Here is a 12,293-nt window from a genome sequence, read left to right as displayed (position 1 = left end):
TACCTGGGGTTTTAATAAAATCTAAAGTTGTTCTTATTAACTTCAGGAGCTGAATGACTGTGATAATGAGTCGAGAGAGAATGTTGAGTACTTACCCCTGTTCCGGCGGGTATACAGCTTTACAACCGCAAGCTTATTCTCTGTGGATGAATTTAAGGGGGTACATTACCTCAGAACCTTCCTCCACAAGGTATTTCTACCAAATATTACACATGCAGTGCCTGCAGTTACAAGTAGCGTGGGGAAGTCAGTAAAATTATGCAAGAGAGGAAAACCAAGAAATGTATTCTGCATACAAGCGTCTAGCAAAGTACTAATTAAAAAGTGTTTGAACTTAAAATATTTGGGCTAAAAAGAAGCACGTTAGCTCTTATCTAGACTCTTGGTGGTGCATTTTTATATGTGTTAATTTTAGTTTAAACGTTTGAACTTTTAAGTGACAACACACACACGCACACTGTACTTTTGCAAATTAGAAGTAACCAGATTTGGTTCTTTTTGCTGTATTAAGGTGCCTTGGCACGTTTCTTAAAATGCTGTGAAAGTTGGCTGTCGAAACTCCCTGAACCAAATGGAGAGCCAGTGGTTGTCATGCAAGAAGGTTTGTTATTCTAATTGCTGGTCGCTAATGTTTATTTCAACATGTCCTGTGTGCATAGAGTAAATAAGCAATTTCACTTTAAAGAACGTGTACCGAAAAAAAAACCCCATGAACTCAGGACACGTTTGTTTCGCAGTCTGTGTTATTTGCATATAAGGCAAAAGGTAATGATGTAATGGCTTTCATTAATTGGATGAAACAGTTATATTTTTAGGAGTTTTCTTTGCAAATTCTAAAGTCTAAGGCCCCTTAGTGTGTCCCCGTAGCTCTAAACTAGCCAGGTACATTCACTGTCCAGCTCTTAGGGTCTGATACTGAGGCCACTGAAGTCAGCGTCAAAACTCCCTTTGGGTTCAGTGGTGCTGTATAGGGTCCGTAGTCAGTTACTTACCTCCATTAGCACTTCTCGGGTGATTGAGACAAACTGGATTTAGCTCCTGTTCAAGAAAATAAGTAAAAAATAAATAAGTTCTGCCTCGTTTTCTGATATCAGGAACCACAAATGAGAGGTTCCCTAGCTGCTGCATTTCTCTGCTGTGTTGTGATTTCGATCAAGCTAGATGTTTAGCTTGCTTTATAGAAGTCCTTCTATATCCTTTTGTCAGCGTTGTACAGGATTTAATACGAGCACATAGCTCACTCTGCATTCACACTTGTTCAGTTCCCTGGGATTATAAATGCTTGAAGAGCTTGGGTTAGTCATGTGGTGCCAAAATAAGGGGACTAATGTGTGACAAGACAAGCCAGAGTGAAGGCATATGCCAAGGGTTAGTTGATTGTGCTATGGTAGGTCTAACTTTCAACTTGAACCTTCATAAATATATTTCTTAGGATTGTGGCAACTAGAATTCCAAATAATTGAGTTTAGATTTTATAAAGCGCTCCTTTTCAGCTCCAAGACAAGTGCATTACTATCTAATAACTTTTTAAAAAATCTGGTAAATGTATTTTCTTCATTATCTTTAATGGATAGATAGATAGCTGTAGCATCGCATTCCCAGTGTGTGTTTTAAGTCTATTGTTATTTAAATCAAATGCAGAATAACACATGTTCTGCAGTTCCTGTGGAATATATTTCATATTATTGTTTGAGGGTGATGTCCTTTAGCTACCCACAGAAACGGTTCTAAAACTAAAACTAGGCTGGGAGGAAATATGTGCCACTAGTTACAATGTGCTATTTTAATGTATTTCTATTATATGCTATTTTAATGTAACTATAACGTTAAAAGTATTTTCCAAATGCATTCATTCTTCATCAGCTTATTACTTCTATGTTCGGTCCAGTGAAATAAAATAAAAAGAATGATGCAAGGAGAACACATTCAATATAAAATGCAATATTATAATCACTTTAGGAAATCGGAGTATATCATATCCAAAGTTGTTTAAACAGATTGCATACCAATACACACGGCCCAGAACGTTTCCCCACGGTATCTAGGAGAGTGTGGGTCGGGATTTATATAAAGAAACATTCCCTCAGCAGTCAACTCCACGAGGAGAGATGATTACGTGAGACTGCAAAATGACACCTTCTCTCCAACAAGTGACAGCTAGAGTAATGGATCTAGCCCCCAGAAAATAACAGAGCTGCGGAGGGTGTTCGGGAGACGTTCATTACTCAAAAGCATTAATATCATACAGGACCAGATCCTGCAGTCTTTCCTCAGTCAGAACTCCCACTGAAGTAAGTGGGCGATCTGACCGATGGTACATTTTTATGCCTTAAGGGCTTTTTGCTGCATAATTGAAGTCAGTGGAAAAAGTATCATTGTCTTTAATGGTGCTGGATCAGTCTACTCTACGTGACTCCCTCTCTGCACCTGCCTACACAGTGCCTGCGACTTTTGTGCATAATTTCAAACCAGCCTAAGTGAGGAATTTTATTTCATTCATTTAATGGAATGAAAACTTCTGCTACTGCTCTTCAAAAGCTAGATGCGCGTTGGTGGCGCATGAAAGCAACCAGTCAGGTTAAGAAGCGTACTGCTCCCTTCCCCCTCCCCGTTTCTGAACAGGATGAATTAAATTTGTAGAAAGCAAAGCCGAGAAGGGAAACGATCTGTCCATTTGTATCTATCTGCTGTTCTCATCTTCAACAGCAAAGCGCTTTACCTTTCCTGTGCACGCTCAGGGCAGTTTTCTCTTCTGCAAATATTGTTGGTATTGCATCCACAGACTGGGAAGTCACAGAGTTAGAATTAAACAACGTTGTATGCCTGGATAGTTTCACATGACTGTGATAATTGTATGGGAATCTGCTGGAGAGGAATTTAAAGACGATACCTTTAAGAAAGAGGCACATTTAAATGCCGCCACTCCTCCTCCCCGACAGAATGTTTTGTAAACTTTGCCACTCAAAACGTGCTTAATGTTGCTTGGGAAACGTCGAAGGGAGCAGAGAGCAGATTAACTCGCAGTCTCCCCCCTTCTTCCCCCCAATCTGGAAGCCTCACGTAGCTTGGGATTTTTTAAGAATAATTTATGGGTCCAGTTCTCAAGAGCATTTCCTTGAAGCAAAGGGTGGAACCATATTAGAATTTAAATAGACAGGATTATTAAAATACAATGGACTAAAATAGCCCCTAATTTCGTGATGACTGATTTTCACAGTGTCTCTAGGAAGAAATTGTTTTAAAGAATAAACCGATAGCAATGTAGTTAGCCAGCATAGACGCTTTTGGTGCGGCTCTGTCTTATTTATGCACCAGTTCTGTGGGCTGCGATTTTTCAGCAGTGGGTAGTTTGTTGTTTGTTAGGGGAATTTGCTGTGATGAATGTCCCTGCGTATAGCAAAGGGTTGAGAGACTCCTGTTATTTCCCCCACGTCTCAAATACTTTATTCGTATCCAATCTACAGCCGTTTGTTCTGGCTCTTTCTGCCATGAATACGCGTCTGATCAAGAACACAAACAGAACTGACAATCTGTACTCACCTAAAGCTCGGGGGGTATTTGAAAATGAAGTTATACCGCAAGCAGAGCGTTTACCTTTGCTTTCACATCCCAGACTCATCGATTTGTTCCCGAGAAACGCTGCGCAGTCTTATAACAGCTACAACCAATTAATATTGCATTAACCCTATTTAAAAAAAATCCAAAAACACAAGAATACTGCGCCCTATCAAAGCCATCTATTATTAAAGCAAATGTAATTGGAGACCTGAGCTAGATGCTTGTGTTATGGGGCAATGGAGGCAAACACAACCGTGACAGTATTCCAGAAAGACAGGGGAGCCGACGGTGTCTAATATTTAATTTCAGGTCTGTGGTTTTCTAATTCGAGATTAAAAGCAGTCACGTCTTTGAAGCCAGACACTTGGTGTAAATGTACAGTTAAAATATTCGATTCCAGAGTCCCCAGACAGAGCTCTGCTAGTCCCAGGCTTCATTAAATTTTAATTATCATCCCAGACTGAAGCAAGGAAAGAGGAAAAAGACTGTCCACCTAATTGCAATTGATAAAGAAGCTTGGATTGTTTTCCATACAGGAAGAACATTTTCTTTTATATGTGTAAACCTCATATAGGGAAGTATAAGCTTCTCTGCATATGCATTTGCTGTCTAGAAAGATCCCACTTGAATACAAAATGGAAAGGGATGGTAAATGGGACAAAAATGACATTCTCTCTCGGAGAGATCTGGCGAAAGATCAACAGAAGAGACAACGCGCCTCTAATTAAGATTCCACGGTTAAGAGATGAAAGCTCATTGTCTTAAAAACAAAGCACACTGATTCCTTGAACCTTCCCCAGTCCGGGCAGCCCTTTTGTTTTGCAATAGGAAAAGAGAGAGGCTTTTCCTTGTACCTTTATTACGTTTGTTGGAGCTCAGATTTCTTGCTCCCTGTCTCATTCCTCGTAATTTGTGATTAATCTGCATGCGTGGGTCAGACAATTATTCGGAATTGGTCTAATTGCAGAATATTTTTTATTTGGGGCACCAGAAAGCTTTCTATCTCCAGGCAGTAAAAGGTAAAAAATAAAACCCGCAGCGTTTGCTTTCTAAGCAGCTTCCTATTATCACATCTCCACTTAATTTTATTTCCATTCGCTACAAGTTAAATAGAAAGACTGGCTCACAAGGGAGCTGCCATGTGCCTACAGACTAGGGATGTCAAGCAGAGAGACTCACTGGGCAAAGTTAATTTCAATTCCCGAGGAGGATTTCATATTCCAGCTCTCTCTGACCCACAGTAATTAGCTGAGCTAACTAATGATTACTTACTTATTCCTTGTAATTATCTGGATTTAATAATTCGCTGTGTAATTTATTAATTCGCCCATAATAGCCTTTAAGTGAATGGCTCATTTAAGAGGGCAAAGCGGAAGTTCAGAGACTACTCATTGTAGTGCACACGCCTATTGACAAATGCTGCCCTTCTGGTGATTTTAATTACCCGATTCACTCTTTCTGTGGAATAGGTAAGTGGCAGCGTGGATCTTTTTTGTTTATTTGTTTACATATTTGGTAGCTGTTCTCTCTTTCCCTTTCTTTTTCCTTTTTTTTAAGCCACATGAGAAGCTCACAGAGTATTCTTTGGTTCCTCTCCCCTCCTAGAGACACAAACGTTATTAACAAAGCGACTTCAAAGTCATCAATACTTCCATCACACTGGGAAACATGAACTTCATTGGAGAAGCTTCAAAATGTTGCTTTATTTCACGCCAATTAAGTGGGGAGGAGGAAGATTTTAGCTTAGGCAAATAAGAGGATTATTTTGTGTTGTTTAGCAAAGAAATGTACATATCGCTGAATAGAAGTTTAAAGGGAAGAAATCACGTTTTTTAGTTTTATTTCAAGTTGAAATTGTGATACTAAAACGATAGTCGCTTTGCTTACACGGTGTAAACGCCGTTTGCAAACTTATTTCTATTCATTGCAATATTGGGTTTGTTTAGCTCATGAAAATGCATTTTTCCTTCTTAGGGAATTCAGAATAACTACTTCACACCTTCAACTCGCCACAATTTTAAACCAGTCTGTTACTGTATTTTAATTTATTTAAAAACAAACAAACAACAACAACAAAACCGTGGTTACCAAGCCAGAGAGTTGCACTTTCAAGAGATTTATTTTTTTGTAAATGGAACTAGCTAACAAAGAGATATTTAGATGAAAGTCTCTAACCCTGATTATTGATAAGGCGATTCACCACTGTAGTTTGCACGTTAGTTCACAATCCTTTGCCTCCCGCTTTCCCCCCCCCCCCCCCCCATTTAGTTCTTGATCACTGGGACGTGGAACCGAAAACCATGAAACGTTATGACTGAAAAGACTTACAACAGTAGCGACTAGCCTGTGACTCTTTAATCTAAAGAAAAATGAGGAAGTGAAGAAAGTAGGGTCTGAAACCTACGAATCCTCTCTTTCGCCGTCTCTGCGGTAAACATAGATATAAAATATCAGTCTGTATAACTTCAGTTCCTTCAGTTGTGAGGCTTGGCAAACATTTCAAAGAAACTGAGTCATGCGATACCGATTGATTTGATTGATACACCAGTGACATACGGTAATATCCGTCTATCAGTTATCACTCTCGGCGTGTTCAAGGTATTTTTAAAATAAAATATCGATGTAATCCCTGAAGATTAAAAAATAATATGTAACTATCATTTGTAGATTACATACTTTTTTCCTGTTCGGTGTTGGATTTTTCCGTCTCTTATGAATGCCAAAGGATCTGTTCTTAGTCAAATTACTTTTTGTTTGTTTTATTTTTCTAGTTAACAAATAAGCATTGCGTCAAGTGGAAACAATGGCCTATTAAACAGAAAATGAATCCAGATCTTTAAAATGTGTTGGTGTCACTTTCAAAGTTATTTTTAAAGTATCTGTTTATTTAATCTATCTAGTCATCATGACTTTAAATCATAAAATCCTCAAAGAACCCAAAGCAAAAAGATTTACTAGCGGTCTAGGAAAGAAACGGCAAATTCTAAGGGGGAAAATGTTGCTATTGTAACTTACTGGAGTCAGTTTAACAATATGTGCTATTAACCCTTGACTATATCAATTCCCAGTGCAGCTCTCTATCCTAATCGATACTCTGCCATATCTGTAAAGCAGGCTTTCTTGTTATATTTAGCTGCCTCCTCTGACTTCACGTTTTGTACTTTTTAAAAAATGTTATTTGTAAGAAGGTTTAATATGGTGATTCCCATCCTCCGCCTCCCCATTAACGCTACATGGAAGGATTTGTCTAGGGTGAAGTAATATTTCGTTTAATTTGCTGAGTCCTAAAGCAATAAACTGCTTCCCCTCCCCCAGTCCATCTCTCTCTCTGCAGCAGGGTTTCTCGGATGCCTGGGCTGGAGGAGGCAGGCACTGGCAAGGTTGGAGGGCCGGACAGAGCCGAAGAGTTCTGTCCTTGGTGCTGAAAGCAAAGCCGGCATGAGGCAAAAGCAGCCGCCATAACATAAAGGTGAGTGGAGAAGAGAAAGGGTTTGTATTTCAGCGCTCTCCGCTTTACACTGATATGCGTCGCCCAGATCTTTTATGTACAAACTGCTCCTTCTCAAACACCCCGCCCCATAGAGCAAGTAATGGCCTGGCACTTGCGAGGAGACTTTCTTTTACCATCGCTGTTGGTTTGGTGCGTCTTTTTCTCAGTTTTAGCAAAATAACAGCCCATAATTCCCATTCCCTACATTTGAAACGCGAAACGCCATGGTTACAGCCCCATCGTCGCCGTTTATTCAAATTACTCTACATCAAAGAGCGCAACTCCTTGGGCAATAATGTTGTCAATCCCTACCTCTGTCTGACACACGAAGAATAGGCATGACACAGACCTTTCCAAGTGCTAAATCCGTTCTCTGTAGTACAAGGCAGGCTAGTTCTGGAGGGTATTTATATAGCACCTTCGGAATTATCTTTTCATCCCATCACATTTTAATTTGTCCTGCTAAACAAGAAACGCTCTTGGTCCAGGGCAATCTGTGGCTGCCTCTCAAATGGGGAAGGGGCTGAACTACACCTATATCTGATCTTTCCCCCCTGCTAGTCCCTCGTGCATTTTAAAATTCGTATGCATGTCCCCATGGCAGATGTTATAGGCATGAAACTGATTACACACGGTTGCGTTTAAACGCATTTCACCATGCCAGTCCATACTATTAATTTTAAAGTATTTCTATTACTTCGCTGACTGTTCCTGTTGCCTTTGTGACTGGTAATATCGATCTGTACTAGCCAATAAGCAAGTAGCATAATGGCGCCACATTTTAATCTCCTCCTCGGACTTCTTTGGTCCAGAATAAATGCCACAGGAAACGCCGGTAGGTAAGTAGGCAGCCCTTCCTCCTCGTGTGTGTGTGTGTGTGTGTGTTGTGCTGGGCACTGCGGCTCTGGCGCTGAGCTCCTGGGACCCAGCCTGCCCTCGTCATCACTCCCAGAGCCCAGCTAAGAAGACAGGTTAATTGAATAGCCATCTCCAGGCCACCCCAGCTTCCTTTCCACCATCCTTGCTTAGTAAATTCTACTGTGCAGTTAGCGAACTATTTATCTGGCTATATGGCAGGCCACACAGAAGCTCTGCAATGCTGCCTGGAAAGGAACAGTCAGCACATCCTTGGAGACCAACAGTGTCTATAAAGGTATGTGTTTTACTGTCTGACAAGGTAGGCAAACACAAGGACACTATCGGCTCACGGGTTACCCCCTCCCGCCTCCAAAAAATCGGGTAATGAGTTCACTTTCCATTTGATAAATACCAGATCAGACATATAAAGATGATCCAGCCACCATCCAGCCTGAAAGGAAGAGCTGGCAGGAGCTGTAAACCGTTTAAAAAATCAAAATAGTCCTCCCACTTCAACTTTAAAATATATGAGATGTGGAAGCAATTTAAATTCAGTAGTAGACTTTTAATGAAAAAAAAAACAGCAAACATACTTTCCCAATAAAACGTTAAAATCTTTTTTTAATGAAAGACAATTCAACAACATTTTAAATAACTTAATACATTACTGTAATAAATAAACCTATTAACAAAAACAACAAAATTGTATCATATACAGAACTTAAGACTTCAAATAGTCTCAAATAGAACAGCAATACAGCGAAATCTGTAAGAATATATCTATATGTGTGTCAATTCGAATGAAATATTTACAATACATATAGGTACCACAGTTCAAGTACCTTTCATTTTTCCTCAAAAGAATTGTACCAATAATGTGAATTTACAAGAGTGCACTCTCTCTCTCTCTCTCTCTCTCTCTCTCTCTCTCTCTCTCTCTCTAAATTAAGTTTGGCTTTTGTACAAACAAACCTCCAAAAAAGATTCTCCTCAATGTAAAAGTATTGCAATTAAAGTAAATAAAAAGCGATCAGGTCTGAACACAGTTGTGATATAGCTTAGAAATCTAGAAGGACAAATATTGTGATGAAAACAAACCCTGAAACAACAAAACGCCACACTGTCACCTATTCAGCCACTTCTTTTCTCGCTTTAGAAGTGTGTGGGGGGGGACAACATGGGAATCCCCATTAAATATGTAACGCAGTAAACAAACACCTCGGACAGTGAATCAATCTACACAAATAATGTAGGACATCTATTATAGAGTGCCAACGCCTTACAAATAAGAATACTGGCCAGAGAAATATTTTAGTTTCAGGTGACAATTTACAGATGGCCAAAAGGGATATTTTTATAAGAAGGAAAAAGCTACAGATAATCAATTCTATCAACACAAAGTATTTGATTTTCACTATCCATACCTTTTTTTTTTTTTTTACTTTTATCAAGACTTAGATTAAAGAGGTGTAATTAATTAGAATGAGCACAGAATGAAGTTGCTGGACAGATAAAATTAATAATTTACAAGGGGTTGTTTTGCAGTAATCTAATAATAGCTTTTAAAGATCAGTGAACATAGCAGGATCAATTCTTTTCCTAAGCATAATAACTTCAGCGAAGGAAAGGATAATAATCACAGTAAAAATATATATATATATATTTATAATACGCAGTGTAAATGCAGAAAAAACTGCCATTTTTTTTAAATCAAAATACTTTTGAGATGTCTCTCTCGCGGTATAGCCTCAACTCTAGATTAAAGTTTCAGTTTCCAGTCAATCTATTTTCTGAAAAATAGTTGCAAAGTGTACTTTTAAATTTTGAACACGGGCGATGTCTTTAATAATAAAAACAAATCTTACTTGATACGTCTTCGGTCCTTTAAAAAAGAATTTCTTATCTGCCTTCAAAAAGCCAGTCTCTGTTTGATACTGTCATTCTGAACAAGCAGCCGTTCTGTCCAAGGGGAACTTTCCTAAACTTGACAATTTACTTCTTGGTTGGCAGACTGACAGTTTCTCTTTCTCTGTCGGTCTTTCTGTCTGTCTCTCTGTGTTTGTCCCTCTATCTCACTATAGAGAAATATTAAAGTGTGTCTTGTTGCCGATTTTTTATTTTTTTTAAAAAAAGCTCCCATAGACTTTAAATCCCAGCGGAATATTTCATTCGTTTCTGTTTCTGTCTCTGATTACAGAACCAGACCCGGACCACGTTCTTCTTGAGGTCCAGTTTCTCTGCGATGGCTGCTATTTTTTCCGAGGAAGGACGTGGCTGGATGGCAAAATAGGCTTCCAAGGACCTCTTCTCAGGTGCAGCAATAGAGGTACGCTTCCTCTTCTTCTCTGTTCCATTGAAGAGCTCTGGTTTGGTGAGCTTCTCCCGGTGAGATTTCTCTGCTTCTTCTAGCCAGGCTTGCAAGATGGGTTTGAGGGCGATCATGTTATTGTGGGACAAGGTAAGGGACTCAAACCTGCAGATGGTGCTTTGGCTCAGTGAGCCTACCCCTGGGATCTTCAAGTTGGCCAGGGCAGAGCCCACATCTGCCTGGGTCACTCCGAGCTTGATCCTCCTCTGCTTGAACCTCTCCGCAAAAGCTTCTAAATCCCGGGGATCTGCGTCCACGTCGCTCATGCATCCCATGTGAGAAGGCAGCCCGTGGGCATGGGCCATGCTTAGAGCCGCCTGGTGCATAGGGTTCATACTGGCCATGTGAGGAGCATGGGCTGGCGTGGAGACCACCGAGCCGTCTGGTCCGGTCATGGCCCCCAGCGCCAGCCCCGGGGTGATGTGATCTAAAAGCTCCCCTTCCAAAGCCTGGTGAGGCTGGTGGTGGTGGTGGTGATGGTGGTGGTGGTGGTGGTGAGTGCCGGACAGGGCTGACGGGTGGGAAATGGGAACCGACGAGGAGGAGGCAGCAGAGGTGCAAGGGATGGTGTTCATGGTGTGGTAAGTAGCGTCCGGCTTGAAGGGGCTGTGATGAGGCGGGTGATGATGGTGGCTCTTGGTCTGGGAAACTATATCCACCGCCGCCAGGGCTTCGGCGCGGGCCAGCAAACTCTCATCCAGACCGCCGAATATATTGCTCTGCAATTGCAAATAGAAGGCACACATTACTGTCAACAGGGGATCGCCCTCCCTCCGCATCTGCACGCCTCTGGGCCATTAACACAACCCCAGCATGGCAAAAGAGAGAGCCTGAACGAGGAGAGGGGGAGAGAGACACACACAACACGAGGCACATGCAACATCCTAGGTCATAAAAATTAATAGGAAAGGCAAGGGCCGCTGCATGCATAAGGCGGAAGAGAGCCGGGGGGTGCTGGGTGTTTTGCTGGGCAGGCATGAAAGAAACACCGTTCAGATCAAGGGGGCTGCGGGCATGTGCCTCAAAGCGGGCGCTGCTGCAGGACGTGCCTACCGGAGGGGTTGGGAGGCAGGCTCGCCTCATCGCCTCCGAGCTGGTGCTGGTGCTGGTGCTGCTCCTGCCTGCCCCGCTGCTGGTGCTGCTGGGGGAGCTGGCCGAGGGGGCGGCGGCGGCGGAGGTGCAGGGGGAGGCGGTGTGCAGCGCCGAGTACTTGGGCTCGTGCAGGCTGCCGCTGCCGTGGGGCATACTGAAGGGCTGCTTGCTGTTCAGAGACATCATCATCATCTTCGCCGGCGGTGGGGGGCCCGCCCAGCCCACAGCGGAGACGAGGGAGGAGGTGGGAAGTTGAGGCTGCCGCCGCAGCCGCCTTGAGAAGGAAGGTGGCGCGGGGACGCAAGGGGCTTTTCTCGCTCTCCTCCTTCAGCCCCCGGTGCAGCCTCCGCCGCCTCCTGTCCGGCGGCAGCCGGTCGGCAAACTGCCCCTCCAGCCGCCTGGCCGCTCAGCTCTGCCTCTGCCTAACTCACCGCTCCGCTTCCCGCCTGGGCGCCGGGTGCCTCTCTGCCTCTCGCCCCCCGCCCAGCCCTCCGAGCGCCTCTCCACGGCTCCCTGCTCCGCTCCCCAGGAGTCCCCCTCGCCTGCCCTCCCACCCACCCGGCGGCAAGCTCCCTGCTGCAGCCCGCTGGCTCAGCCCCTTCTCCGGGCCGCCGAGCCACGAACCAGCCCCAAGCGGAGCGTGTCCCGCTCTCCTCCCTAGTCTGCGCCTGGCCCTCGCCCGGCTCCGAGCCCCCTTCCCCGCGCCGCTGGAGGAGGCGGGAGTCCGGCGCCCTATTGTTCTGGTGCTGCCTCTGCTCCGGCTGCCGCGCACCTTGGCCCGGCAGGTGCCTTGTGCAGAAGAGACATCACTGGAACTGGGCTGTGAGGCTTTCTCTCTCCCTCTGTTTCTCGCCGCTCTTCGCCCATTGGATGGAGGCGAGACCGGGGCGATGTGGACGCATGCGTCCTGCGAGTATGTGTGGGCAA

The 12,293-nt window shown here is 43.3% G+C and overlaps 1 protein-coding gene across 2 annotated transcripts; it reads right to left on the bottom strand.

The window, feature by feature from the left end:
• Positions 1–10,051: 10,051 nt before the first annotated feature.
• POU4F2 (POU class 4 homeobox 2) lies at positions 10,052–11,558 on the bottom strand. 2 transcript variants are annotated; one of them, XM_077814460.1, is made up of 3 exons: positions 11,465–11,552; positions 11,320–11,368; positions 10,052–10,991 (listed from the first exon to the last, which is right to left on the bottom strand). In XM_077814460.1, the coding sequence occupies exons 1-3, from the start codon at positions 11,550–11,552 to the stop codon at positions 10,052–10,054; spliced, it is 1,077 nt and encodes a 358-aa protein (XP_077670586.1). The 2 variants fall into 2 exon arrangements, with proteins under 2 accessions (XP_077670586.1, XP_077670585.1); XM_077814459.1 differs by having other exon boundaries at positions 10,052–10,993; positions 11,328–11,558.
• Between the last annotated feature and the right edge of the window lie 735 nt (positions 11,559–12,293).

Source organism: Eretmochelys imbricata, chromosome 4 (genome assembly GCF_965152235.1).
Source record: "Eretmochelys imbricata isolate rEreImb1 chromosome 4, rEreImb1.hap1, whole genome shotgun sequence".
Classification (NCBI taxonomy): Eukaryota; Metazoa; Chordata; order Testudines; family Cheloniidae; genus Eretmochelys; species Eretmochelys imbricata.
Note: the sequence above shows the minus strand (reverse complement) of the source record. Positions and strands in the feature narration are given on the sequence as shown.

Excerpts from the sequence above, each read along its gene's own strand:
- POU4F2 (XM_077814459.1), bottom strand. The coding sequence starts at position 11,558 with ATGATGATGATGTCTCTGAACAGCAAGCAGCCCTTCAGTATGCCCCAC. Across the intron at positions 10,994-11,327 it reads CCTGCCTCCCAACCCCTCCG|AGCAATATATTCGGCGGTCT; the intron begins GTAGGCACGTCC and ends TTGCAATTGCAG.